Source organism: Prunus persica, chromosome G3 (genome assembly GCF_000346465.2).
Source record: "Prunus persica cultivar Lovell chromosome G3, Prunus_persica_NCBIv2, whole genome shotgun sequence".
NCBI lineage: Eukaryota > Viridiplantae > Streptophyta > Magnoliopsida > Rosales > Rosaceae > Prunus > Prunus persica.
In genome coordinates, this window is record NC_034011.1 from 17,741,542 (window position 1) to 17,753,300 (window position 11,759).

The following is an 11,759-nucleotide window of genomic DNA, read 5'->3' on the forward strand; positions in this document are numbered from 1 at the left end:
CCACACAAACCCAATAGAGGAATCTCATTTAATTCCCCATTTTCACACCATAATTTAACTTAACACACACACACACACACACATATATATATAAAGAATTAATCTTATCTTACATTAAGAGATATCTCAAACTAATAACATGGGGAACACAATTGGAGGAAGAAACAAAGCAAAGGTGATGAAGATCAGTGGGGAAACCTTCAAGGTCAAAACCCCAATAAGAGCAAGGGATGTGGTGAAGGACTATCCAGGCCATGTGCTTTTGAACTCAGAAGCTGTAAAGCACTTTGGTGTGAGAGCAAAGCCATTGGAACCGCAACAAGACCTAAGGCCCAAGAAAATATACTTCCTAGTACAACTGCCAAAGTTTCCAGAGGAAGAGAAACAAGTGCCGAGAAGAGTGCGTTCTGGCATTCAAGTGAGTGCCAAGGACAGGCTTGAGTGCCTGATGCTGTCTCGAAGGTCAGTTTCGGACCTTACGAGTGTCCGAGCCGCGTCGGCCGGCTCGGAAGGTCCGGTTAGGATGAAGGTTAGGGTGCCGAGGGCTCAAATGGTAAAATTGGTTGAAGAGAGCAATGATGATGCGGAAATTGCTGAGAGGATTATAGAGCTTTATATGGCTAATAATGGTGGGAAGGTGGAAGCGGACATGGCGGAGGAGGAGGGCGAACAAGGTGTTTTGCGGCAGCGGAAACCGGCCGGCCACGGTGGCATCAGAGTCAAAGAGAACCTCAAGCCGCGGCATGAGGTATTATCTTTTTCCTCATTTGTCTGCTTCCTTTCCTTCAACAAAAAAACAAAGAAGATATTTAAGTTACTTTTTTCTATTTTTTAGTGGGGAAAACCACTCGATTCACGTGATGCACTTGCTAAATAGAAGCACTTACTAAAAATCTGCTTAATTAGAAGCACTTCCTAAATACCAATTTTTTTTTTCATAAAGTGTTGTCTGAATAGGCATCTAAAAGCTTTATAAATTTTTAATCCTCAAATTTGATGGGGTGATAAAGTTAAGAGTAATTTTGTATAGAATGAGCTTTAGGAGGAGGATATTAACAAGTGAAACATTATAATCACACATCAATTCTTTAATACCAATAATACTTCAACAAGTACATGGAAAACGTCACAAGAATATATGGCATTGTTCCTTCTTCCTACCCTAATTAGTTTTTAATACACTCAGATTAGATGGAACTCAAATTTGACTTATGAGGGCTTGTACAATTTTCTATTTTTGTCAACTCTGCCGTTATGAGAGATATGGAGCTTTACTAATTTCTTTATTGTAAAATATATAATAGATTATTAAATAAAAGTTTCTATGTCGTATATAGGGTGGCACCACATTAGAAAAGTGGGTCAATCTCTTTTCCTCCCTTTAAGTACATTCGGATTCGATTCACGTAGGAGACAATCTTGAGGTAATCCAATATAATATTTCCCCTCCCCCTCCCTAGCGAATGACAAAAAAATAAGCCTCTATATCAAAGCCTTAGAATGTAATTAAATGGGAATGTACACATGTGGATAAGTACGTGAAATTTCTCTTTTGGGGTTGCTATAGACAAATGGTTAGGTGACTCAGAGTTTTTTTAAATATTTGATCTCTTTTAAGGGTATCCTACACTTGATGACTCTAATATTGTAGTGAAGGCGTCTAGAGGAGGGGTCTTTACACTAGGAGGAGCCCTGCAATGAGAAGGGGAAGGGAAACATGGATCCCCAGGAAAAAAAAAACAAAAACAAAAAAAAACAAGAGGGGGTTGGGGGTGGGGCGGGAGAGGGAGAAGTTGGTCACTCCAAATAGCATTATTCTATCTCACTCGGCAATTTATGCCAACCACAAATGTTTTGGTAGTTGTACAATGCACCGACATGCTCATAACCTCCCACAAAAATGGTCAAATGTTTTTTTTAATTGGCCGGTAAAATGGTCAAATATTTGATATATTCCCGATCGTTAACAAATACCAGTCACAATTGTCTACGTAGTCTCTTGCTTTATGACATTTTTGGAAAGTACTTGTCTGCAGATTGTTCTACTAAATAAATATTAAATACAATGTCATGGAAGCAAAGTAGCCATGGGGGAAAGAGCAGTACATTACATCATGGAGTCGATTATTCTTGTTGGATCTTTTCTGCCTAAAATTTACCATCTAAAATTCAAACTATTTTTTTAAAATGCATATGTTATATTTTATACTCGTGGCATAATATTATTGAATTTGTGAGCTCCTCGTACGTGCTACTTCTGCAAATTGAAAAATTCTTTGACGGAATCCATCAGCAGAGACAAATATAGTTATTTGTGACTGCTACATTCATACATTTTCTTTCTTTCCAGATACAATCATACTTTTTATGGTTTTATATGAGTAGTTTACTACATCATATTGTTGCAGACAATATATCTTACATGAATTACATATGAATTTGCAGAAGCGAGTGAGTTTTGTTCCTGTGGAAGAAGGAGAAATTCGTTTAGATACAGCTCCTCAATAGCAGCCAATCAGAAAGTCACAAAAATTGCAATCTACCTTCACCAGGCCTTCTTTACTGGTGCCCTTAATTTGTATATATATGAAACATACTTTCTTTTTGCATATATAGTATGATATTATTAGCTCCTGTAAAATTATTACTTTGTTAACATCTAGTGGCTCTTTTATGGAAGACAGGTTTTCTGTCTCAAAAGAGCTTCTCATGTTGGTGGGGATGTATAAATTATAATTTGCCCAATTCAAAGTGATTCTCAACTCAAATGTGTTCCCGCATTTTTTGTGTAGTGAAAGGGCGATTAGAGAACATGCATACACAACATATCAGTGTTCCAAAATATATGTATTTACGCATTTTACGTTGTATGCCATCTCCATTAATATATAGAGAGGAATAGAGCCGGTCTTGAGTTTTCTAGGATTTGGGGTGAAAATCTAAATTGTGCACCTCTATTATAAAAAATAAAAAATAAAAAAAAAATCAGTGACATTCAAATAGGAACTGACCATAAATTTAAAAAACCAAGATTAATTCAAATCAAAAAACAAAATAACATACCTACGTAGAGACTATAGAATCAGATAGAACTTTAACCTGCTAGTCTCAAACATGTGACATGTATATAATAAAAAAATAACCAATAAACTAGAATTAGTTCCTCTAAAATTGTAGCTGCACTCTAATAGTTTTAAAGTTAGTAAGTCAACGGGGTCTAACCTAGTAGAAAAGGGCCTTGATTTGCAAACAAGAAGTCTCATGTTCGAATTCTCATGACATCTTAGTTGTGTGTGTGTGTGTGTGAGAAATCTATCTTCCCTTTAGTTTAGACTATCGCTTGTATTAAAAAAAAATTAGTAAGACCCGTGAATGAACAATGCCCTTGGAACTATATATGTGAATGACAAATTTATCATTAATATGGTTTAACCAATGTAATTTTTGTATCATTTTCATATATTTTTCAATAAAAGTACTCTTCATAGAATCAATGAGTGCTAAATTTAATTAATTAATATTACTTAAGGAAATATTTATATTTGATTAATAGAGGGTGAGAGAATATGTATTCATTATCATAGCCTTAACTACCCATGATACCATTTGGAAACGAACGCATCCATAGGTACCCTCCACTCCCCATCCATCTCTCCCTGCTCAGCACACCTCATCACTGGCCCAGTTTCTCTCTTTCCTCCCTCATTCCAACATTAATCCATGTTCACACCTAATCGCCCTAAACGCTCCCGTATTTCTCGAAAGGTATGTAGAGTTTTGACTAGGATGCTTACATTGCACCGCCTACGTTCATGTTGGTTTATGTTGGCTTTGTTGGTTGTGGGCTGGTTGTTGGCTTTGTGGTTGCAGTCTCTTTGGTGCGATTTTGGGTTCCATCAGTGTGAAGTGGGCTCTTTTGGGGATTTCTAGCTTTTTTGCATGTTCAGTTTTAGGGTTTTGCGTTGGTTGATTTGGGGCTTTTTTGCATGTGGGGCAACCACACTTTCATTGCTTCATGCCAGAATTTGCTAGAATTTGGGCTTTCTGTTTTGTTTTGGGTCATGTTTTGACATTTTCGTTGTTCGACTTTGTTTCTATGCTGGCTAAGTCTTTTGGATTAGAACATCTCCACGTATAAGTTCTTTTCTCTTTCAAGGGAGTAGGCATTCAAGTAGGAAAAAATTTCATATGTTGCCTACTTAAAAAGCAATAGGTATAATATACTGCATTGCAAACTCCCACACAACTATACTTTGGTGCATTGCAAACTCCCTTGAAGTGACAAATTTTTTGATAAGGCAAATCGGTAAGATGCATGTCACCTAACAAGGGCGGAATCATGAATTTTTCAATTGGTGGGCTAGCTAAATTTTTTAACTAAAATAAAACTTTGCATTAAATCATATAAACCATGCTAATAACATATAGTAAATCAAATAAAAGTATAAACCACGCAAAGTATGCATTAAATAATATGTTCAACAACATAATTAAAAGTGTAACTTATTGAAGTTGTGCCCTGCAATCCTTGAGAGAATTGAAATCTTTTGTTATTACATCTGAATTGATATTGTTAGCAAGTTCTTTTTCAATGTAGAGAACCATAGAATATGCTAGAAACTCATTCTCCATCATGCTGCAAAGCGTTGTTTTAACAAGTTTCATAGCTGAAAAAGCTCGTTCAGTAGTTGTCGTAGAAACAAAGAGAGTTAGCACAAGACGGATCAACCTATCAATCAAATGATATTTTTTTACCTTTTTTTTTTTTGTGGTTACAATATGTTTTTTACCTTTTTGTTTCAACTAATCCCCGACATAATTCAGAGAGTGTAGACACTTTTTGAAGTACAAGATGATGATGTACATCTACCTCGTAAAGTTTCAAGTGGCATCTCAAAATATGTAACTATTTTTGGAGTGAAATCTTGATGATAAAAACTCTCTGCAAGGCTGCAAATTTTATCAATGTTAAATGATTTAAAAGACTCACTAAGGTCTAAAGCTGAACTAAGAATAAGAAGTTCCATTGCCCCTTCACTGACCTACTTGTAAGTGTAAGGATTTTGTAATTTTCTTTTGGCTTCCCTTGACAATTTTGTAATAGGACAATTATTGTATTTCCTCAAGCTCTAGTTTAGATTAAGAATTACATCTCTAGGTGTTCTTATATGGCTGCATTATGATGGACAACAATGTGTTTGACAAAGGTAAGTTTTGCATTGCATTACAGTGCATTAACTAAATTCCTGAAAATTATGACTAGTCATCTTTCTTTCGTATGACTAGTCAACTTTTGTATTGTTAGAATTTCTAGCTCACTGTTTCCAGCTGGACCCTACCCTTTTGTATTTTGTCCTATTCTGCGAAATTCTCTACTGCTCTGTACGATTCTAACCTAGGAATTTTGGTGTAAAAACAAGTGCATTCCTCCTTTGGCAGCTGTCACTTTGGTAGGCAAGTTTTGAAAAGTTTCTTTGCAAACTTTCTCTTCTTCCTCAAGAGTAACCTTCATATTTTTCATCTTTGAGTTTTCCAAATTGTTTTTTTTCTGAAAACTACATTTGAAATATGAAAACCTCATCTTGCTAGATCAAACATTCTCTCATATATATCTAGGTCAGATTCAAAATTGATTTCTTCAGGAGTATGGTTTCTTGAAGAAATTGGTCATTCTCCCTTTGAATCCAAATTTCATTTTTGTTTGAGTTGAAGCTAGCCAACTGGTGCCATGGGATGAAAGAGCTGAAGAAGGAGCTGCCATTGCCATGAAGACCTAAGCTGCTGGTTTTGCTAAGCTGAAGAAGAAGATTGCACAAATGAGGTAAAGCTCATCTTCCTAGATACACCTATGATTTCTTGAGCTTGCTAGTGTTTCTTTGTAAGAATCTTTTTGCTTAGTGGATTGCCTGGTCGGTTGATGATCCCCAGTTTTTCCCAATGGTGGGTTTCTGGGTGAACAATTTCTGGTTTGCATCTCTGTAATTTTCTGGGTTTGTGTTCTTGATAGTTGACTAGTCATCGCATGATGTTCATGTATTTCTAGGTTTGTGTTCTTGCGGTTGACTAGTCATCATTTCCTGCTGTTTGGTGTTTACTTGATTACGATGTCTTCACACACTTTCACCATAGTTGTTGCTAGCACAAGGGATGCCTAGATTGACGGGTCCTTCTGAGTGCCTAGGTTGTCACTAGTAATTGTCTAGGCTTGCAGGTACATCTTGGTATGCTCTGTGTATGTTCTTGGTTGTGGTAATTCATCTATGATAGTTGACTAGTCATAAGAGTATCTAGTCAAAGTCTAAAGTATGTGAAGTTTGTTGTGTCTTACTTGAATATCATTTAAATCCCAAACCTAGGTCGGAATGGACTGAAGCAGAATCTTAGTTACTGCCCTATCTAGCAACAGTTTTCACACCTCCAACACATTCCTAAGGCTAAATAGGCTTGGGACAAACTAAGGGTTGTTCATGAAGGGGATGACCAAGTTTGAATACTTAAACTTCAAATGGTGCTTGCACAATTTGAAGAACTTAAGATGTCTGAAACTGAGTCTATCTCTGATTTCTATGGAAGAGTTGAGATGATCACAAATGAAGCTATGAGTCTTAGTCAACCTATTGATGAACTTCTTGTTGTTCAGAAGATTCTACGTGTTCTTCCTTCTAGATTTAGAGCAAAGAAACCCGCAATCATGGAAGTCCAAAATTTGAATGAAATTAAACTTAGCAAACATATAGGCAAACTGAAAACCTATGAGATGGAGTTGAATATGGAAGAAAATGTCACTAAAAAATCAAAGAGTGTTGCACTTCAAGAAGTCAATGATTCCCCAATTAAGGGTGGAGAAAAATCCTTAGCTTTCAAGGATGAGATGGCCTTGTTTGTCAAAAAATTTAGAAGAATTCTCAAGAATAAGGGGAAGTTTGCTAGAGAGGAGAGCTCTGGTAGTGAGAGAAAGTTTAGACCATCAACTAATCGGTTTAATGAACGGAACAAGGATGTCAAATCATTCACTAAAGATTTTAGAAAATCTGTCAAATGCTTCACATGTGGAGGCATTGGGCATTATGTTGTCGATTGTGCAAACAACCAGAAAAAATACTCCAAAGGAAAGGACAAAGCCATGAAAGTGAGCTGGAGTGAGAGTTAAAGTGATGTGTCTCAAGGGGATTCATCATCCTCTGGGAATTAGAAATCAAACCAAGAAGCTAAATAAAGCCCGGGCCTTTTTAGCAGATTGTGAATATAGCCCTAGTCTAAAAATATAAAATACCATTATTGGCCATTTTTAGAAAAAAAAAAAAAAAAATCTCACTCTACCCAAGGAAAAAGCAAGTTAGCAGATCTTTCTAAAAATAGGTTTCTCTCAAGAAATCCCATGTGACTTTCTGACCTTGGAAAAGGTCAAAATTTTCAACTATCACAGAGGAGGTGATAGGGAGTTAATGAAGGCAGGTCTTACAGGAGGACTTCTCCATTTTTTGCAGCCAAGAAACGAATCAAATCCCCTTTTCATATATAGAGAAGCTCTGCACCAAAGCAAGTTACCTTTTAAAGAGATAAGCAGGCTACGTTTTCAAGAGATAAGTAGGGAGCAAGGAGGTTGCTCACCAGAAAAAGCAAACTGACTATCATCACAGACTGTATTCTTTTTTATAAAGAACAAACAAGGAACAAAAGAGAGTTGGTTTTCTTTCAGAAAAAGCAAGGAAAAGACCACCATGAAAGTTGATTGTTGATAGTTCTACTCTGCCAAAATAAATAAACTTCCCTCTTTTATGGCATTGAGAAAGGAAGATCTTTTGAAAGATCTGCAGCCCATTATTAAATATTAGAAACCCCACTCTAGCATTTCCTATAAATATGAGAGGAGGTGAACAGATCAAAAGACAGCCAAAAAATCAATCAAGACAAAAACTCTCAAAGTCACAACTGACAAATCCAAAAAGATCAACTGATCTCAAAAGCTTTCAGACACTAAAGCAACCAAAGCTCTTTGATCCACAAGAAACAAATCAGCTAGAATTCAAATCTCTGATTTTAGTTCAGCTCAAAGAAACAGTTTTACAAAATGAGTCTTCTCTCGTTACAAATTTGGTTCAACACAAGCCAAGTCAAGCAGAGTTCGGGTTTTTACAATGTGAAAACCTCAGCAAATTTACAGAAAGCCTTAGTCAAGCAGAACAGGTACCATAGCACAGTTCCAGCTCAGTAACCATCAATCCAGCCACTTATGTCCTCTTTAGACTAAAGAGGCCTTAATTCTGCCCGTTTAACAAGCCTTCCATGGTTCGAAATAAATTGAAGCTCTGCCAAACTCAAACGTTGGTATCGATTTCCAACTGAAACTCATTAGTTGAATGTGTTGACGATTCAATCCAACATAGACGTATCCAGTCCAGCCTAGTTTAGAGGCAGCTACCCAGGCAGAAATCGAAGTCCAACGTTCTGTTGTCTTTTTGGGAGTTGCCATTTCTCTCTTGAGTCCTATAATAGGCAGTTCTGCCTAGACAGTTTGTCTTTTTATTTTTATCAATTCTAGCCAGAACTACCAGTTTTGTACTGTGAAAAATTATGAATTCCTCAGTAGTCTAAGGCAAGAAAAGAACTTACTTGAGAGATATTCCTCACCCAAATTCACAATTGATTGTTTACGATCAGTCACTTGGGCGCAAGTTATCTACTTTTTAGAAGTCTGCTAGGATTTTAAACTGCTAGCAGTGGCACGCTCACATACAAAAGAAAATTGACTTGTTGACCACCAATGGTTGTCAAGCCAATGGGAAACTTTACCCTACCATCACAGGACTAAATCAAAACGGGTGAACACAACAAATTCCCATCGTTGCATATGTACAACTGTTGTCTAATGATTCTACTTCTTATTCAGATGACCAGTCATACGAGTCTTTAGGTAGAAAATATAATTGCTTGTTCAAAGAGACTTTTTCCTTAAAAGAGGAAAATCTCAAACTTGAGGCTAATAACCATGAACTCCAACATGAAGTTCTCATTTTAAAAGAAACCAAAAAGGAGTTGAGGGACAAATTTAAGTCCCTAGAGAATGAAATTGTTGAGCTTCTGTCAATTAGGAGAAATCTAGAAAATCAAGTAAATGTTCTCAAGGAAAGCAACATTGGTTTCCTCAAGTCAAACAAACAACTCTTAAGTGAATTGAATGAGGCAAAAAGTAAGATTATATCTATGACCATTGGTGCCTCAAAAATTGACAAAATGTTGAATATGGGAACATTTCATGGGGACAAATGTGGTTTTGGATTTAATCATTTTGATTCTTGTGCTTATAGTTCTACCACTAAGTTTGTCAAATCTACTATTCCACCCATTGCACCTCTTGTTGTACAGCTGGTAGTCAAGAAACCAAAGTTTGTTCCAACTTGTCACAGGTGTGGGTTAACTGGTCATATTTGGCCAGTATGTCATATGAACAAAAGATATTAGACCAGAAAATTGTATTCCAAATCTAAAAGGAATTCCAGATCTTTACAAGATCAGGTTGATCATTTGCTAAATGAAGTAACTAAGATTGCCAAACTTGTCTCTCTTAAAATGAACTCACCCACTGTGCCTAAATCTACTTGGATTGCAAAAGGTCAAACCAAAAGTCTTATTGTACTAAATGCCTTTGCTGCTTCAAATACCAACTCATGGTACATTGATAGTGGCTGCTCCAAACATATGTCTGGTGATAAGAGTGTTTTCTCATCCCTCGGTCCTTTTGATGGAGACACTGTGTCTTTTGGGAGAGGTCACAAGTCTCAAGTAGTGGGAAAAGGCAATGTGTGCATCCCTGGTCTACTCGAGCTTAAGAATGTTAGATTTGTTGAGGGTCACACATCCAATCTCATTAGTGTGAGTCAGTTGTGTGATGATGGAGTGGTAGGAGTTAGATTTTCCACGCATTGCTGCAAAATTGTTCGAAAAGAAGGTAATGAGATTGTAAGTGTGACAAGATCAAGATACAATTGCTATTGCATCGATGGAAGTGATGATGCCAAAGATGTGGTTTGCAATAAGTTAGTGAATGAAACTAATGTCTTGTGGCATCAAAGACTTGGACACGTGAACTTTAAAGACTTGCACAAATTGTCCAAAAGAGAGTTAGTGAGTGGTCTGCCAAAGCTTGACAAACTGATCAACATGTTTGTGAAGGATGTCAACTGGGCAAACAAGTTAGAGTGTCACACAAGAAGGTCAAACACATTCAAACCAAAGTATGTCTAGAACTTGTTCACATGAACCTTGTTGGTCCCATTCAAACCTTGTCCATTTGTGGCAAGAAATATATTCTGGTCATTGTTGATGATTTCTCTAGGTACACTTGGGTCTCATTCTTACGTAAGAAATCTGAAATATTTCAAATGTTTAAATCTGTCTGTCATCTTTTGCAAAAAGAGAAGATGGCTAGTCATCTGCCTCTTATTAGAATTAGAACAGATCATGGTTCTGAGTTTGAAAATTCTTAGTTTCTGAAATTTTATGAGGAGATGGGGATCAAGCATGAGTTCTCTGCACCTATTACACCTCAGCAAAATGGTGTTGTGGAGAGAAAGAATAGAGTTCTTGTTGAGATGGCTAGGGTGATGCTTAACAGTAAAAATCTTACCAAACATTTTTTGGCTAAAGCTGTAAATACAGCTTGTTACATCTCAAATAGGGGGCTTTTGAGGTCTGGTACCAAACAAACTCCCTATGAGCTTTGGAAAGGCAAGAAACCAAATGTGTCTTAGATTAGAGTCTTTGGTAGCACATGTTATATCTTAAGAGACAGGGAACACCTTGCTAAGTTTGACTCTAAAAGTGACAAGGGAATATTTCTTGGGTATTCCACTTCAAGCCGAGACTATAGAGTGTACAATTATAGGACCGAAACCATCATTGAGTCCATAAATATCAGTATTGATGATTTTGTTGCCTCTACTGAGATGGCATCAGATGAGGATGGTCTCTTGTCAACGTTTAGTAAACTAGTTGACCTTTTAACTCTTGACAATTCAGGTCCAGTTGACCTGTCAACTCGTCATAATCAACCTCAGAATCCCAGCTCATCTGTCCATGTTGAAAACTCTTGAGCTGATTATAGTCCCATAACTCAAACAGAGAGTGTCATTATTAGTCATCTGAATCAGGGAGTGAGAACTAGAAAACAACTCTCTAAGGAAATTAGCCATGTGTGTTATGTCTAAAGGAAGAACCTAAGAATGTGAAAGAGGCTTTGAACCGTGGAGAATGGTTTCTTGCAATGCAAGAGGAGTTAAATCAGTTTGTTCGCAATGATGTTTGGAACCTTGTCCCTAAACCAACCAACACCAATGTTACAGGCACTAAGTGGATTTTCAAGAACAAAACTGATGAACAAGGTAATGTTGTTAGAAACAAGGCTAGATTGGTTGCTCAAGGTTACACTCAAATAGAAGGTATTGACTTTGATGAAACCTTTGCCCCTGTTGCAATTGCCCCTGTTGCAAGGTTAGAATCAGTGAGATTACTACTTGCCATTGCTTGTCACTTGAAGTTTAAACTTTATCAAATGGATGTCAAAATTGCATTTTTGAATGGTATATTGCATGAGGAGGTCTATGTTGAGCAACCAAAGGGCTTCGAAGATCCACATCATCCTAATGATGTGTTTCGATTGAAGAAGGCACTCTATGGCTTGAAACAATCTCTTAGAGCATGGTATGAGAGGCTCTCTTCTTCCCTTCTAAGAAATGGTTATGTTAGAAGGTCGGTTGACA

General features: G+C 36.9%; 1 protein-coding gene across 1 annotated transcript; it reads left to right on the plus strand.

Annotated features, from left to right (window-relative positions):
- Positions 22 to 2,768, plus strand: LOC18782556 (uncharacterized protein At1g66480). Its single transcript, XM_007216380.2, has 2 exons — positions 22 to 748; positions 2,446 to 2,768. The coding sequence occupies exons 1-2, from the start codon at positions 140 to 142 to the stop codon at positions 2,506 to 2,508; spliced, it is 672 nt and encodes a 223-aa protein (XP_007216442.2). The 5' UTR covers positions 22 to 139; the 3' UTR covers positions 2,509 to 2,768.

Bases quoted from the DNA above. Each gene is read 5' to 3' on its own strand.
- LOC18782556 (XM_007216380.2), top strand. From the start codon at position 140: ATGGGGAACACAATTGGAGGAAGAAACAAAGCAAAGGTGATGAAGATC. The intron at 749-2,445 runs GTATTATCTTTT...ATGAATTTGCAG, and splicing joins ACCTCAAGCCGCGGCATGAG to AAGCGAGTGAGTTTTGTTCC.